Raw genomic sequence first — 15203 nt, 5'->3', positions numbered from 1 at the left:
TTTCCAGATTTGCTGGCATATTGAGTGCAGCACTTTAACAGCATCATTTTTTAGGATTTGAAACAGCTCAATTACTTTGAAAGAAAAAGTTTAATTTAAAAATCTCATTGTAGTCATTTTCATAGGTGACATATTGCTGAATGCATCTTTGAGAAGTGCATATTCTTATAAACATATTTCCCTTATAAATGAGAATATATGGGGAAAGAGTTCTCATTAATTTGGCACAAAAGTAATAGCAGTGTGCATTGTTGAAATTTGTTGTTTGATATTGGAATGCATTCTTATTAATATAGTCTACATTCTTGTGCCCTTCAACCTTCTACCATTCTACACTGTCAGGCTACAGATGCTAAAGCAGGGTGACAAATTTAGCATTCCTTATCAATTAACATTTCTTTACTGAAATTATAGTTTTTAACACAAATATTCCAATATGTTTTTTAAATGTTTTAAAATAAACATTTCAAGTCTAGTTGATTATGCCTTATGGTGAATAACTAATAGTGAGTAATTTTCCTAATGATAACGACTGATGATGATGAAGGCAATGACCGAGATGGTTGCAGCTGTGGTGGTAGTGGTGGTGGTGATGATGATGATGAAGTTCTTGGTGGTAAATTATTTAAATAGAAGCACTAAGCACTGTTTCTCAAGCAGCAAGTTGACTTCCCCAATAAAAGGAAAATTAACACATCGGGGGCGGGGGGTGGTGAAACAAGGTTCCCAGCACATCTCTAAACCAAGACCCTAATTGCTCTTTACTGAGAACTCCAGTCTCTGAAGTGACTACATCCCAGGAGAAGTTCCACCTATATATATAAACAGACTTCCCCCAAGTTTCCCAGCCCCAGGGACCTATTATTCATGATAGTGCTGGCCCCATTGAATAAATTTAGGACTAGATATAAATCTATATGGTCCTCTCCCTTCCTGATATTTATTTCCTGACTATTGAAACCAAGTCATTCACTGATATTTCCAGGAAATTATCTTTTATTTTTCCTTAGCACAGGTAGTTAATAATGATTTAAAGGAACTATATCAGAAAAATATTTCTTTCATAAACTCCTATCTCTAATGAGGCTATTTTCAACCATATGTTTACCTTCATCTCTAAGTAATTCTTCTTTGTGTGCCGTGTTCTTATGGGCAGCAATCCTGAGCCTCTGCAGTCTGCTAGAACTGGAGGTAATAATTGTGGTGACTGATATTAAATATGGGGTCATATTTTCCTATTTTATATTATTAGATGATATGGGAATCAATAACTAAGTCAATGCTGTCTAGGATTTTCCCATCTGCACTACACTCAATGAAAGCTGTTTACTGCTCTGTGAAGCACTTTGATTTCTGATAATGGTATATTCTAGGGGGATTTTCTATGTTTCTTAGTATTTTAAGAGGTAGAAACTGAACAGAAGGGGATATATAGATATGATATTTTCAATCTGTTGTTGCTACCTAGGGGAATTTTTCTTCTTTGTTATAAATGAAAATAATATCTAAAAATCTTAGGTACCTCTGAAATAGTTATTATGAAGTTAACAACTGAACCACCAATAAATAACATTTAAAGTTTTCCATGCAATGCAGTTTTTCTTGTCTTTATCCCACATCTTAAGAATTTAAAGACTCTTATACCTCTTGAGAAACCTATATGCAGGTCAGGAAGTAACTGTTAGAACTGGACATGGAACAACAGACTGGTTCCAAATAGGAAAAGGAGTACATCAAGACTGTATACTGTCACCCTGCTTATTTAACTTATATGTAGAGTACATCATGAGAAACGATGGGCTGGAAGAAGCACAAGCTGGAATCAAGATTGCTGGGAGAAATATCAATGACCTCAGATATGAAGATGACACCACCCTTATGGCAGAAAGTGAAGAGGAACTAAAAAGCCTCTTGATGAAGTGAAAGAGGAGAGTGAAAAAGTTGGCTTAAAGCTCAACATTCAGAAAACTAAGATCATGGCATCTGGTCCCATCACTTCATGGGAAATAGATGAGGAAACAGTGGAAACAGTGGCAGACTTTATTTTGGGGGGCTCCAAAATCACTGTAGATGGTGATTGCAGTGATGAAATTAAAAGATGCTTACTCCTTGGAAGGAAAGTTATGACCAACCTAGATAGCATATTAAAAAGCAGAGACATTACTTTGCCAACAAAGGTCTGTCTAGTCAAGGCTCTGGTTTATCCAGTGGTCATGTATGGATGTGAGAGTTGGACTGTGAAGAAAGCTGAGTGCCAAAGAATTGATGCTTTTGAATTGTGGTGTTGGAGAAGACTCTTGAGAGTCCCTTGGACTGCAAGAGATCCAACCAGTCCATTCTAAAGGAGATCAGTCTTGGATGTTCTTCGGAAGGAATGATGCTAAAGCTGAAACTCCAATACTTTGGCCACCTGATGTGAAGAGTTGACTCATTGGAAAAGACCCTGATGCTGGGAGGGATTGGGGGCAGGAGGAGAAGAGGACAACAGAGGATGAGATAGCTGGATGGCACGACTGACTCAATGGACATGAATTTGAGTGATCTCCGGGAGTTGGTGATGGACATGGAGGCCTGGCATGCTGTGATTCATGGGGTCGCAAAGAGTCGGACACGACTGAGTGACTGAGCTGAACTGAACTGACTGATAGCTACCAAAGGGCATCCAGTGGTTCAATGGTAAAGAACCCACCTGCAGTTCAGGAGCTTCAGGCAACACAAGTTTGATCCCTGTGTCAAGAATATGCCTGGAAGAGGGCATGGCTACCTGCTCCAATATTCTTGCATGGAGAATTCCATGGACAGAGGAGCCTGGCTGGCTATAGTCCATAGTGTCACAAAGAGTCGGACACAACTGAAGTGACTGAGGATGCACTCATATACCTGCTGCTGCTGCTGCTAAGTCGCTTCAGTCGTGTCCGACTCTGTGTGACCCCATAAATGGAAGCCCACCAGATTCCCCCATCCCTCACATTCTCCAGGCAAGAACACTGGAGTGGGTTTCCATTTCCTTCTCCAATGCATGAAAGTGAAAAGTGAAAGGGAAGTCACTCGTATTCCTAGAGAAACATATATAGCTAGTGCCAGAGTTATTACTGTTATAGGAATCAAATGAGAAAGCTTATTTAAAGCACTTACATTAGAAGCAGGTTAAAAATGCTTTTTAAAAAATATATATATGCTTATACATGTGTATAATATATATATGTATGTGTGTGTGTGTGTATATATATATATATATATATATATATATATATATATACACACTTTATATACATGTATGGAGTAGGAAATGGCAACCCACTCCAGTATTCTTGCCTGAGAATTTCTGGAACAGAGAAGCCTGGCAGGCCACAGTTCATGCAGTTGCAAAGAGCTGGACAAAACTGAGTGACTGAGCACAATACATATGTAAGTACATATATGCATCAGAAAATCTAAACTGATAGTCATGACTGCTGCTAGCCTCCAAGGAGCAAGGAAGTGGTATTGTATTTTTGCTTATTTGTGTTTCTGATTTTCTACAATGCACATATACTGCCTTGATAACTTTTTTAAATGCATCTGAAACCGACAATAAAATCTATCCTCTATGTCCAAAACTCAATATATTAAGTTTACTAAGTAATAATAAAGTGCTACATACAAAATAACCTTCAGCAAAGCGACACAGTTCACTGACAATGAAACACACTGGTGGTCAGAAGTCTGAGGTTTTAGACCCAGTCCTGTGTCTTGCTTGGCTTTATGACTTAGGGTAGTTGAATTTTTAGGCTTCATTGTCCTAGAGAAGAGGGAAATAATAGCATTCATACTTTTTATATGCTGTGCACAAGCTAACACATCCAGTGTAAAGCACATTCCACCACAACATTGCTCCAAACTGTAGGTGTGCAGATTTCTAAGGCTACACACTTGGGCCAGGGGAAGAGCTCAAGATCAGAGGAAAGGAAGTCCTTCATAATTAGGAAGCCTCAGCAAAGTCACTTTTGTCTGGCACTGTGGTTTTCTCAATATGAACATGGGTTTAAAACTTCAGCTCTTGGATATATTTATTCACATACCCAAGACTTGTGGGACAAGTTAATGAGACTGACCTCTGAAGAGCATTATACAAAATATAGTAACTATATAAGTAAGCAATTAAAACAGTGCAAGTTTAAGGATTTTAGCTTAAGAAAGACCTGTCAGAGAAGGGATATCTATAGATATACTCAGCAATGATAATCCATGCTTCTTACAGAAGCATGTCTATAATTTCAGTACTTTGTCATTAAGGAGATAATGGGGCCATGGTTTGATATTATGATCTGAAAATAGACCCAAAAATAATAATAATAATATTGATATCTTACTCTAGACTATAGTAGGTACCTACATAGGTATGCCATCAGGCTTCATGATAGATGAGTTTTAATGAGAACCGCTAAAAAAAAAAAAAAAAGAAAAACTGAGTGGAAAACAGCCATCAATACTTTTTAATGCTCCAGGTGATTATAAATATAAGAAATGGAATTGCCCTGGGCATGATTTGATAAAAATCTAAGAACAAATTCCAGATACCCAATCACAACTCACATTTTTATAGGAACTGACTTCTACTTCTTGAAAAAAATATTGCTAACTATGTAATATCCCATACTACTTTTCAGCCAACTTTGGAATTAATATTACTATTATTAATATCTTCATCATTCAGTTATAGAAATTTAACTAAAAGATACTGATATGGTAACCCTTTCACCCTAATACTGCATCAATTTGAGATAAGTATTCATATGTTCAAAATAAATGAATATTTAAGACTTGGGTAGACCACAGGGAAATTTCATTTCTGAAGTAAATACATCTCCAGCTACAAAGTATGAATTCTACTGCTTATTTATTACCTACAGGATTGAAGTTTTCAGACTTCAGCCCGCATCAGCCTTTCCTGGAGACAGTATGATACACAGATCACTGCATCCCATTCCAGAGTTCCTGACTTGGTAGGTCTGGAGTGAGGCCCTCTTGATATGGGCTTTCACAGAGATCTTCATTTCTGTGCCCAGAGCATTTCACCCAACCAGAGGAGAATGGCTGCAGAAAATCAATCCACAGTGACAGAGTTCATTCTTGGAGGTTTAACAAAACGGCCAGAGCTCCAGCTCCCACTCTTATTCCTCTTCCTTGGGATCTACTCAGTCACCATGATGGGAAACCTGGGCATGATAACCCTGATTTGTCTGAACGCTCAGCTTCACACCCCCATGTACTATTTCCTCAGCAACCTGTCCTTTGTGGATCTCTGCTACTCCTCTGTCACTACCCCTAAGATGCTGATGAACTTTGTGTCAGACAAGAACACCATCTCCTACGCAGGGTGCATGGCCCAGCTCTACTTCTTCCTGGTGTTTGTCATTGCTGAGTGTTACATGCTGACAGTGATGGCCTATGACCGCTATGTTGCCATCTGCAGGCCTTTGCTTTACAACATCATCATGTCTCATCGAGTCTGCTCCCTGCTGGTGGCTGGAGTCTATGCCATAGGATTCATTGGTTCAACCATAGAGACCGGCCTCATGTTGAAACTGTCCTATTGTGATTTCCTTATCAGTCATTACTTCTGTGACATCCTCCCCCTCATGATGCTCTCTTGCTCTAGCACCTATGACACTGAGATGACAGTCTTCTTTTTGGCTGGATTTGACATTGTAGTCACCAGCTTAACAGTCCTAATCTCCTATGCCTTCATCCTGTCCAGTATCCTCCACATCAGCACCACAGGGGGAAGGGCCAAAGCCTTCAGCACCTGCAGCTCTCATCTTGCCGCTGTGGGGATGTTTTATGGAACAACTGCCTTCATGTACTTGAAACCCTCCACGGCCAGCTCCCTGGCCCAGGAGAACGTGGCCTCCGTGTTCTACACCACAGTGATCCCCATGCTGAACCCCCTGATCTACAGCTTGAGGAATAAGGAGGTGAAGACTGCCATGAACAAAACTCTGAGAGGAAAAATGTTTTAATACAAATGTTATTATTCTTTTTTAATTTTAAAAATAAGTTGTTGGGGTCCCAGAGGGAAGCCCCTGGATGCTTGCCCACCCGGGATGGGAAACTCTCCCTTCTCTGCATGGCTGGGTGACTGCACCTGCGTCTTTCCCTCTTCCTTCACCCCTCCTCTTTCTCTACTCTCATTTCTATATGAAGCTAGCTGATATCAAGTTCTTTTTTTTTTTAAGAAAGCATTTTATTTATTTTTTTTATTTTTTTCTTAAATTTTAAAATCTTTAATTCTTACATGTGTTCCCAAACATGAACCCCCCTCCCACCTCCCTCCGCATAACATCTCTGTGGGTCATCCCCATGCACCAGCCCCAAGCATGCTGTATCCTGCGTCAGACATAGACTGGCGATTCAATTCTTACATGATAGTATACATGATAGAATGCCATTCTTCCAAATCATCCCACCCTCTCCCTCTCCCTCTGAGTCCAAAAGTCCGTTATACACATCTGTGTCTTTTTTCCTGTCTTGCATACAGGGTCGTCATTGCCATCTTTCTAAATTCCATATATATGTGTTAGTATACTGTATTGGTGTTTTTCTTTCTGGCTTACTTCACTCTGTATAATCGGCTCCAGTTTCATCCCTCTCATCAGAACTGATTCAAATGAATTCTTTTTAACGGCTGAGTAATACTCCATTGTGTATATGTACCACAGCTTTCTTATCCATTCATCTGCTGATGGACATCTAGGTTGTTTCCATGTCCTGGCTATTATAAATAGTGCTGCGATGAACATTGGGGTACATGTGTCTCTTTCAATTCTGGTTTCCTCGGTGTGTATGCCCAGCATTTCTCCAAAGAAGACATACGGATGGCTAACAAACACATGAAAAGATGCTCAACATCACTCATTATCAGAGAAATGCAAATCAAAACCACAATGAGGTACCACTTCACACCAGTCAGAATGGCTACAATCCAAAAATCTGCAAGCAATAAATGCTGGAGAGGGTGTGGAGAAAAGGGAACCCTCCTACACTGTTGGTGGGAATGCAAACTAGTACAGCCACTATGAAGAACAGTGTGGAGATTCCTTAAAAAATTGCAAATAGAACTACCTTATGACCCAGCAATCCCACTGCTGGGCATACACACCAAAGAAACCAGAATTGAAAGAGACACATGGGATCTATTTTCTTTCTTCTGTTCCTTTGATAAACTCTATTGTCTTCATTGTAATTTTACACAAATTTTAAATTTTCACAGGCTCACAGATATAGAGAACAAACTAGTGATTACTACCACGGAGAGGAGAGGAGGGAAGGCAAGATAAGGTTAGGGGATTAACAGACATAGACTGCTACATGCAAAATGAACAGGTAACAAGGATGTATAGTACAGCACAGGGAGATATAGCCATTAGTTTACAGTAACTTTAAATGCAATAATGTGTAAAAATCTTGAATCACTTTGTTGTACACCTGAAACTAATATAATATTGTAAATCAGCCACATCTCAATAATTAAACTTTCAGCATTGAGTTTGAAAGTCCACCACTTTGTTGTTATCTTCTATGTAGAAAATATTACTCAATTTAGTTCCTCCTTTTTGCACTTGGGAGTATACAAGGCAAAGAGAGGTGGATTGAAAGTCACCAAGTGATGCCCAGAGCATGTCTCATCTAGACTTCCTCCCCTCCACTGTCTCACTCCTTTCTCCCAATCTCAACCAAAGGACTTGTACTTGAATCCTTTATGTGACTTTCTTAGTAACAATAATAATAATGCCAACATGTTTGGGGAGGCTTACTCTGAGCTACCCAACTCTCCTAAATGCTTTGCATGCATGGTTTCAATTACACCTCACAACAGTTCAGTTCTGTTGTTTTCCCTGTGTCATGTGGAGAGTGGAAACTTGGTTTAGTAACATTCTCAAGATCACTCAGCTGGTAAACAAAGACACTGAGATTCAAACCCAGGTCTAAGCGACTTCAGAACTCATACTCTTAGCTCTCAAATGTCCCCTTTGCTTTAGGCTGGCACATCGCCTTCTGAACAACCTATTAAGCCTGCCCTTTCAATTTCACATGACCCCTAAAACCAATTCCTCAGATCCCCTCCTTTCGTCATCTGCCCTAGCCTCTTCCTATTTGTAGACAGCTTCTTCGGTAGAACTAAGGGAAGATTATACTAGAGTAACACTCTAGTTTGCCTGGCACTTCACCACTTTAGCACTGGAAGCCCCACATCCTGGAAAATCCCTTGGTCCCACACAAACCAAGATGGTTGGTCACCCAGATTATCCATTGCTGCAAACCCTCTTGCCCTGCTTAGTTAACTCAGGATCTACTGCCAACCTCACCCAGTAAATCCAGTGGCAATGAGACAGTTTCTCCCCACTCTCCTTGCTTTATACCAATATCAAGGATACATGTTTTAGACTCAGCAGCCTGATATAATGCAAACACCTGTACAGTGTAGATATCTTGTCATTTCTAGCTAGTTTTGGTTATTCTATTGTTTATATCAGTGGTTTATTATGGGAAACTGGGATAACTCTAGTTTTCTCAAGCAGAAATGGCATTAACGGAGGAAATGACTTGGTAAGTTTTTTTGAATGACTACAGAAAGAGTGAGGATGCCCCTCAAAGTGACTTCACAGCAGATGTGATCTACTCGTCAAGATGTTCCAGCTTCCACTGTGATCAATGCCACCCTAACAAGTGGCCCTCATACTCACAAAATCAGTAAACAGTAACTGAACCCAGGGATTGAACATCACCTGGCAACTTGTTAGAGACACAAATTTGGGGTTCTTGCTCCACACCTACAGAATTACGGGGTGGGCCCCAGCAATGTATACTTTACTAGATCTCCTGTTGATTCTGATATACACTAAAAAGTGGGGTCCTCATCACTCCCACCCTTAAAATTTCACACACACACACAATAAAACATTTAATTAGTGAGAACTAATTTACTTTGGCCACCTGATACAAAGAGCCGACTCACTGGAAAAGACCGTGATGCCAGGAAAGATTGAGGGCAGGAGGAGAAGGGGATGACAGAGGATGAGGTGATTGGATGGCATCACTGACGCAATGGACATGAGTTTGAGCAAATTCCAGATTTGCTCCTGGTGTGCAGCAGTGCATGGGGTCGCAAAGAATCAGATGTGACTTAGCAACTGAACAACAAGAAAATTCACATCCATGACTATAGCTACAATGACATCTAGAATATGTAATTTTCAGCTTTTTAACCTGACTAGAACGTGAGTAGAATGGATATTGAGAGAGCCATTCCAAAGTGTCTACTCTACTTATTATTCATGGGGAGGAGGGCACCCCAGGCTGGGGTGCAGTGTTATAATAACCTGTTTTGAATCTTATGCCCCTGCACCATCTTCCTACTGAAATGAAAATAGCACTTCTTTTTCCTGCTTTTCTTACACATTTTCCTGTTTATCTGAACAGATAATAATTTTTTATATGATGCTATAGATTTGTTGACTTTCTTAACTGTTTTTTATTTCTTTAAAATGTCTTTAAGTTTATTTTGGCAGCCAGTTAAGCTACTTGAGTGTCTTGATGTTTCTGAGGCTTAATATTTAAGTTTTGTTAGTACATATCAAGTATAGCTTTTATTCTAGAACAAATTTAGCACTAAATGTTAAGATATAAAACTTCTGAGCACTCCAGGCAATGCTACAGGTTTTAAAGTTGATCTCCTTACTGGCTTATTCTTATTCAGTAAATCTTGTCTGACTCTTTGCAACCCCACAGACTACAGCATGCCAGGCTTCCCTGTCCATCATTAACATTATCTCCCAGAGTTTGCTCAAACTCATGTCCATGGAGTCAGTGATGTCATCCAACCATCTCATCCTCTGTTGTCCCCTTCTCCTACTGACCTCAACCTTTCCCAGCATCAAGATCTTTTCCAGTGTGTTGGGTCTTCTCATCATGTGGCCAAACTATTGGAGCTTCAGCTTCAGCATCAGTCCTTTCAATGAATATTAAGGGTTCCCAGACCTGTGTAACTCTGATAATCAATTATTAGCTTAAAGTTTCCAGGTATTTATTCTTTGCCCAGCTTCATGGAGATCTGTCTTAGAAACATATGGCCTAGATAAAGCTCAAACAAAGACACAAGAACTCATTTCTGTCCTTCTTTCCCTGCGGCTTCCTATGCTTCACTGCCCATTCCATCTACTTCAGCCTCTCAACATTTTGCTCCACTCTTCTCAACTCTTCAAAAATGTTGTCCTTTGTTTCCATATGCCTTCCTTGGGCCATGATCTAGAAAGTGTCCCCAGATAAATAGGGTAAATATAAAGCTCCTGTCATTTGTTCCTCTTCTGTATTGGGTCATAATTCAGCATCAATGTTGTCCAATGTCTGAAAGCACTTATTTTATATATATCATCCAGTTTTTAATTGCTTATGGTGGATGGCTTGTGGAAAGAATACAATTCAGTCCATAGCACACACCCACAAGTGAAAGCATATTATTACACTCTACAAAAATGAGTTAAGACACATTTCAAAAATGATACAAGGTGTGAAAAAGTAACAAAACTCAGAAAAATGCAATAATCATACAATAGCTCAAGAAATTACTAGCAATAAAAGGAAAAATAATTTAGGAAACTAAACTGAATTAAAAGTAATAGAAGAGCCAATAAACACAACAGATGATACTTTAGGAGAACCAGAAGATGGAAAGAGGGGATTAAAAGAAAAAAGAAAAAGAAATGAAGAAATTTATGGGAAGAAACAATTGTGAATACCAGGCAAAGCAGATCTAATCTTTGGTGAGTAGAAGCCACAAAGAAGAAAAGTAGAGCAAAGGACAGAACAAATAATGAAAACTATAATTCAAGGAAATTTTCCCAGTTTTAAATAGAGATACATAAAGATATAGAGAAAGAGATGGAGATGGATATTTGAAGGACATATTGAAAAGAAACATCACACATAAGAGAACTGCTGAAGAATGAATATCAGAACATATCCTCAAAAAATTACTGAAAACCAAACAGTACAAATTTTTGAGTTCTTGTTGAAAGACCTATAAACAATAACTAACCCAGAAGCAGTGAACCCCTTTGGCACCTAATTTGTAGCCTTGAAACACCATTGCATGTCTGAGTGCTCAGTTGCCCAGTAGTGCCAGACTCTGCTGCCCCATGGGCTATAGCCCACCAGGCTCCTCTGTCCATGGCATTTCCCAGGTAAGAACACTGGAGTGGCTTGCCATTTCCTCCTCCAGGGGATTTTCCCAAGCCAGAGGTCAAACCTGTGTCTCTTGTATCTCCTGCACTGTAGGTATATCCTTTACCACTGCGCCACCTGGAAAGCCCTTGAAATACCATATCAGGACTAAAAGTAACCAAGTTTCTTGGAGAAATGGTTGATTTCTACTCTGAAATTTATGAGAAAAGTTCAGAACATTTGTCATATCAGCTAGTAATTAATATTGGAGACTAACTGTACTATGTCCAAAAGACTTAAGAGACAAACTGAAAAGAACTCCACAGGCCAAAGACTGAAAATTTTGAGCAACAAAAGGATAACAATTTCAAAAAAAAAAAAAGGATAACAATTTCAATGGACTGAAACACATAAAATATGATTAAATCAGTGAAATTATAAAGACACTACAAAAAAAACAACCAATCATCTTTAGAAGATAATAAGAAACCAAGTTATTTTAAAATTTAAAAATGAAGGTGATGTGTTTTTATATGAACTGTGGTGGTGGATACTCAAATTTGTGCAAGTAAAAAATGTGCAGTGAAGTAAATGTACACATCAAGAAACAATTATAAATAAAACTGAGGAAATCAGAATAAGATCAGTGGGTTGTCTATGGCAATGTGCGATATTCCACATATGATAATTTGGAAAATGTTACCATGGCAGAAAACTGCATAAAGGATACACAGGATCTCTCTATATTATTTCTCAACCTACATGAGAATCTACAATTATCTCAAGAGGAAAAGTTTAATTTGAAAATCATCATTAGTAACGTTTTCATAAATGATGTATGCCTGAATGTATTCTTGACAACTACATATTCCTATAAACATATTTCTGTTATGAATGATAATATATGAGTGAAGGGTTCTTATGTCTACCTACTTATACACCTCAACTCCTGCCATTCGAACACTGTTGGTCTACAGGTGCAGCAGGGTGACAAATTCAGCATTCCTTATAAATTCATATTCCTTTACTGAAATTATACAGTGTGTTTTATTAAAAACTTTGAGTTTATATTAAATGCTTTAAAATAAACATTTTAAGCCTATTGATTATGCTTGATGGTAAATAACTAATGATGAGTAACAAGCTTAATGGTAGTGATTGGTAATGGTAATAATAATTGGTAATGACAGAGGTGGTTGTGGTGGTGGTGCAGTGTTGGTTCTGGTAGTGGCGATGATGATGATATAGTTGTTGGATGTTTAATATTTGAAAGGAAGCATTAGACTATAGTTTCTCAAGCAGAAAGATGACCCTCCCAATAGAAGGAAAATTAACACACCTGGGAGACAAAAGCATAATTCCCAGCACAGGTGCAAACCAAGACTCTAATCGCTCCTTTACTAAGGTCTCCAGTCTCTGAAGTGACTGCCTCCCAGGAGAAGTCCTGCCCATATGGCACTTCTTGTTTCTTCTCTTTATATATATATAAAAAGACTCCCAAGTCTCCTAAGCGCAGGGACCCATTTTTCATGACAGTGCTGATCCCTTTGAGTAAATTTAGGACTAGATGTAAATCCAAATGATCCTCTCACTTTCTGGTATTTACTTCCCAACTGTTGAAACCAAGGCATGCTTTATAATTTTCAGAGGACTCTGATCCATTTTTCCTCAGCACAGGTACTTAATTATGACTTCCAGCAATTGTATGAGAAATTTATTTCTTCCATAAACTCCTGTTTCTAATGCATTCTATTTGCAACTCTGTGTTTATCTTCATGTTTAAGTGGTTTTTCTTCATGTGCTGTGTTCTTACGGGCAATAATCCTGAGCCTCTGATGCTCTGGTACAACTGGAGGTAGTAACTGTAGTGACTGATATCAAATATGGGGTCATGTTTTCCTATTTTATATTATTAGATGATTATGGGAATCAATAACTAAGTCAATGCTGTCTAGGATTCTCCTATCAGCACTCCACTAAGTAAATGGCATTCACTCTGTACTGCCCTGTAAAGCACTTTGATTCCTGGTAATGGTATATTCCAGATGGATTTTCTCTTAATGTGTTTCTTATTGTTTTCAGAGGTGGAAATTGAGTAGAAGAGAATATGTTAAGGTATTTTAATCTATTGTTTCTACCTAAAGGAAATTTTCTGCTTGATAATAAATGGAAATGATATTCAAAAGTCTTAGCTATCTCTAATTCTCTCTCTTCATTAGTTATTATGAAGTTAACAATTTAAACAGTAACTTAAAATGTAAAGCTTATAAATGCAATGCAGGTTTTCTTGTCTTCACACCATATCCTTAGGATTTAAAGATTCTTACCCCTAGATAAGAAATATAGTTACTGCCAGAGTTATTATTATTATTACAGGAATCAAACGACACAACATATTTTAAAATGCTGCAGTTAAAAAAGTAGGTTACAACATTTTTTAAATACACATGTGCTTACACACATAGGTACATGTATGTATTGAAAAATTGTAAAAAGATAGTCTAGACTATTGTTATTTTCCAAGGAGCAGGAAAATGGCACTGTATTTCTGATTTCGTGCGATGCACATGTACTGCCTATGGCAAAACCAATACAATACTGTAAAGTAATTACTGAAAACAAAAGCAGACTGATAGTCAGAAGTTCTGGGTTTTAGACCCAGTTCTGCATCTGTAACTTATTTACCTTTTAGAGCTTCTGTTTCCTAGAGAATAGGAAAATAATACAACATTCCTCTTTTTTATATGCTGTGCACAATCTAAGACATCAAGAATAAAGCATGTTCAACCACAACATTGCTTAGAGCTGTAGGTGTGCAGATTGTAAGGCTACATGCTTGGGCCAAGGCAAGAGCTTATGATCAAAGAAAGCACTTTCAGTTCCCAGACCTTGGTTATTAGGAAGTGTCTGAAAAGTCACTTCTTGTCTGGCACTTCAGTTTTCTCAATATGAAAGTGGAATGAAAATTCTGTGCTAAACACATTTGTCTTTCTACTCAAAACTTTTCAGAGGAGTTAATGAGATTGACCTTTGATGAGCATTACACAAAAGCTGAAAGTGGAAGTCACTCAGTCATATCCAACTCTTTGCAACCCCATGGACTGTAGCCCACCACGTTCCTCTATCCTTTTGATATTTCAGACAAGAATACTGGAGTGGGTTGCCATGTCCTCCTCCAGGGGATCTTCCAGACCAAGGATGGAACCTATGTCTCCTGTGTTGTCTGCACTGCTGGCAGATTATTTACCATCTCAGCCACCAGTGGAGGTCTTCCCCCAATGGGTCAGCTGGAAACGAATCAACCTGCAATGCCTGAGACACAAGAGATGTGGGTTCCATCCCTGGTCGGGAATATCCCTTTGAGGAGTAAATGGCAACCCACTCCAGTATTCTTGCCTGAAAAATCCCATGAAGAGAGGAAGCCTGGCAGGCTACAGTCCAGTGGATGGCAAAGAGGCAGATATGACTGAGCAACTAAGCACAGCAGCACACACAAGTTAATAGCTATTTAATGAGCAATGAAAATAGAGCAAACTTAGGGTTTTAGCTTAAAACATAGATAATTAGATACAGATATCAGGAAAGGGATATCTATAGGTATCATATCCTGCAATGATGATCCATGTTTTCTTACAGCCATGTCTATAATGTCAATACTTGGTCATTAAAGAGATAATGACTTCATATTATGATCCTTAAATAAAAACAACAGCAATAGTGAGAATATTGATTACTTCCTCTAGACCAGCAGTCCCCAGTAATTTTGGCACCAGGGACTTTTTTCATGAAAGACAATTTTTCCAGAGATGAGTCATGGCGAGGAAGGGGGTGGCATGGGGATGATTCAAGTGCATTGCATTTATTGTGCACTTTATTTCTATTATTAAAACATCAGCTCCACCTGAGATCATCAGGCATTAGATCTCAGAGGTCGGGGACCCCTGCTGTAGACAATAATAAGTGTCAGGACCAAGGCTTTACCACAGACAGATTAAATGAGA

General features: G+C 38.7%; 1 protein-coding gene across 1 annotated transcript; it reads left to right on the top strand.

The window, feature by feature from the left end:
• Window positions 1–5069: 5069 nt before the first annotated feature.
• Window positions 5070–6002, top strand: LOC138083396 (olfactory receptor 8A1). Its single transcript, XM_068977273.1, has one exon. It carries the CDS (start codon window positions 5073–5075, stop codon window positions 6000–6002), a length of 930 nt encoding a protein of 309 aa, XP_068833374.1. The 5' UTR covers window positions 5070–5072.
• The last annotated feature ends 9201 nt before the right edge of the window (window positions 6003–15203 follow it).

This window comes from Capricornis sumatraensis, chromosome 8, assembly GCF_032405125.1.
Source record: "Capricornis sumatraensis isolate serow.1 chromosome 8, serow.2, whole genome shotgun sequence".
NCBI lineage: Eukaryota > Metazoa > Chordata > Mammalia > Artiodactyla > Bovidae > Capricornis > Capricornis sumatraensis.
This window is presented reverse-complemented; position numbering and strand designations above follow the sequence as displayed.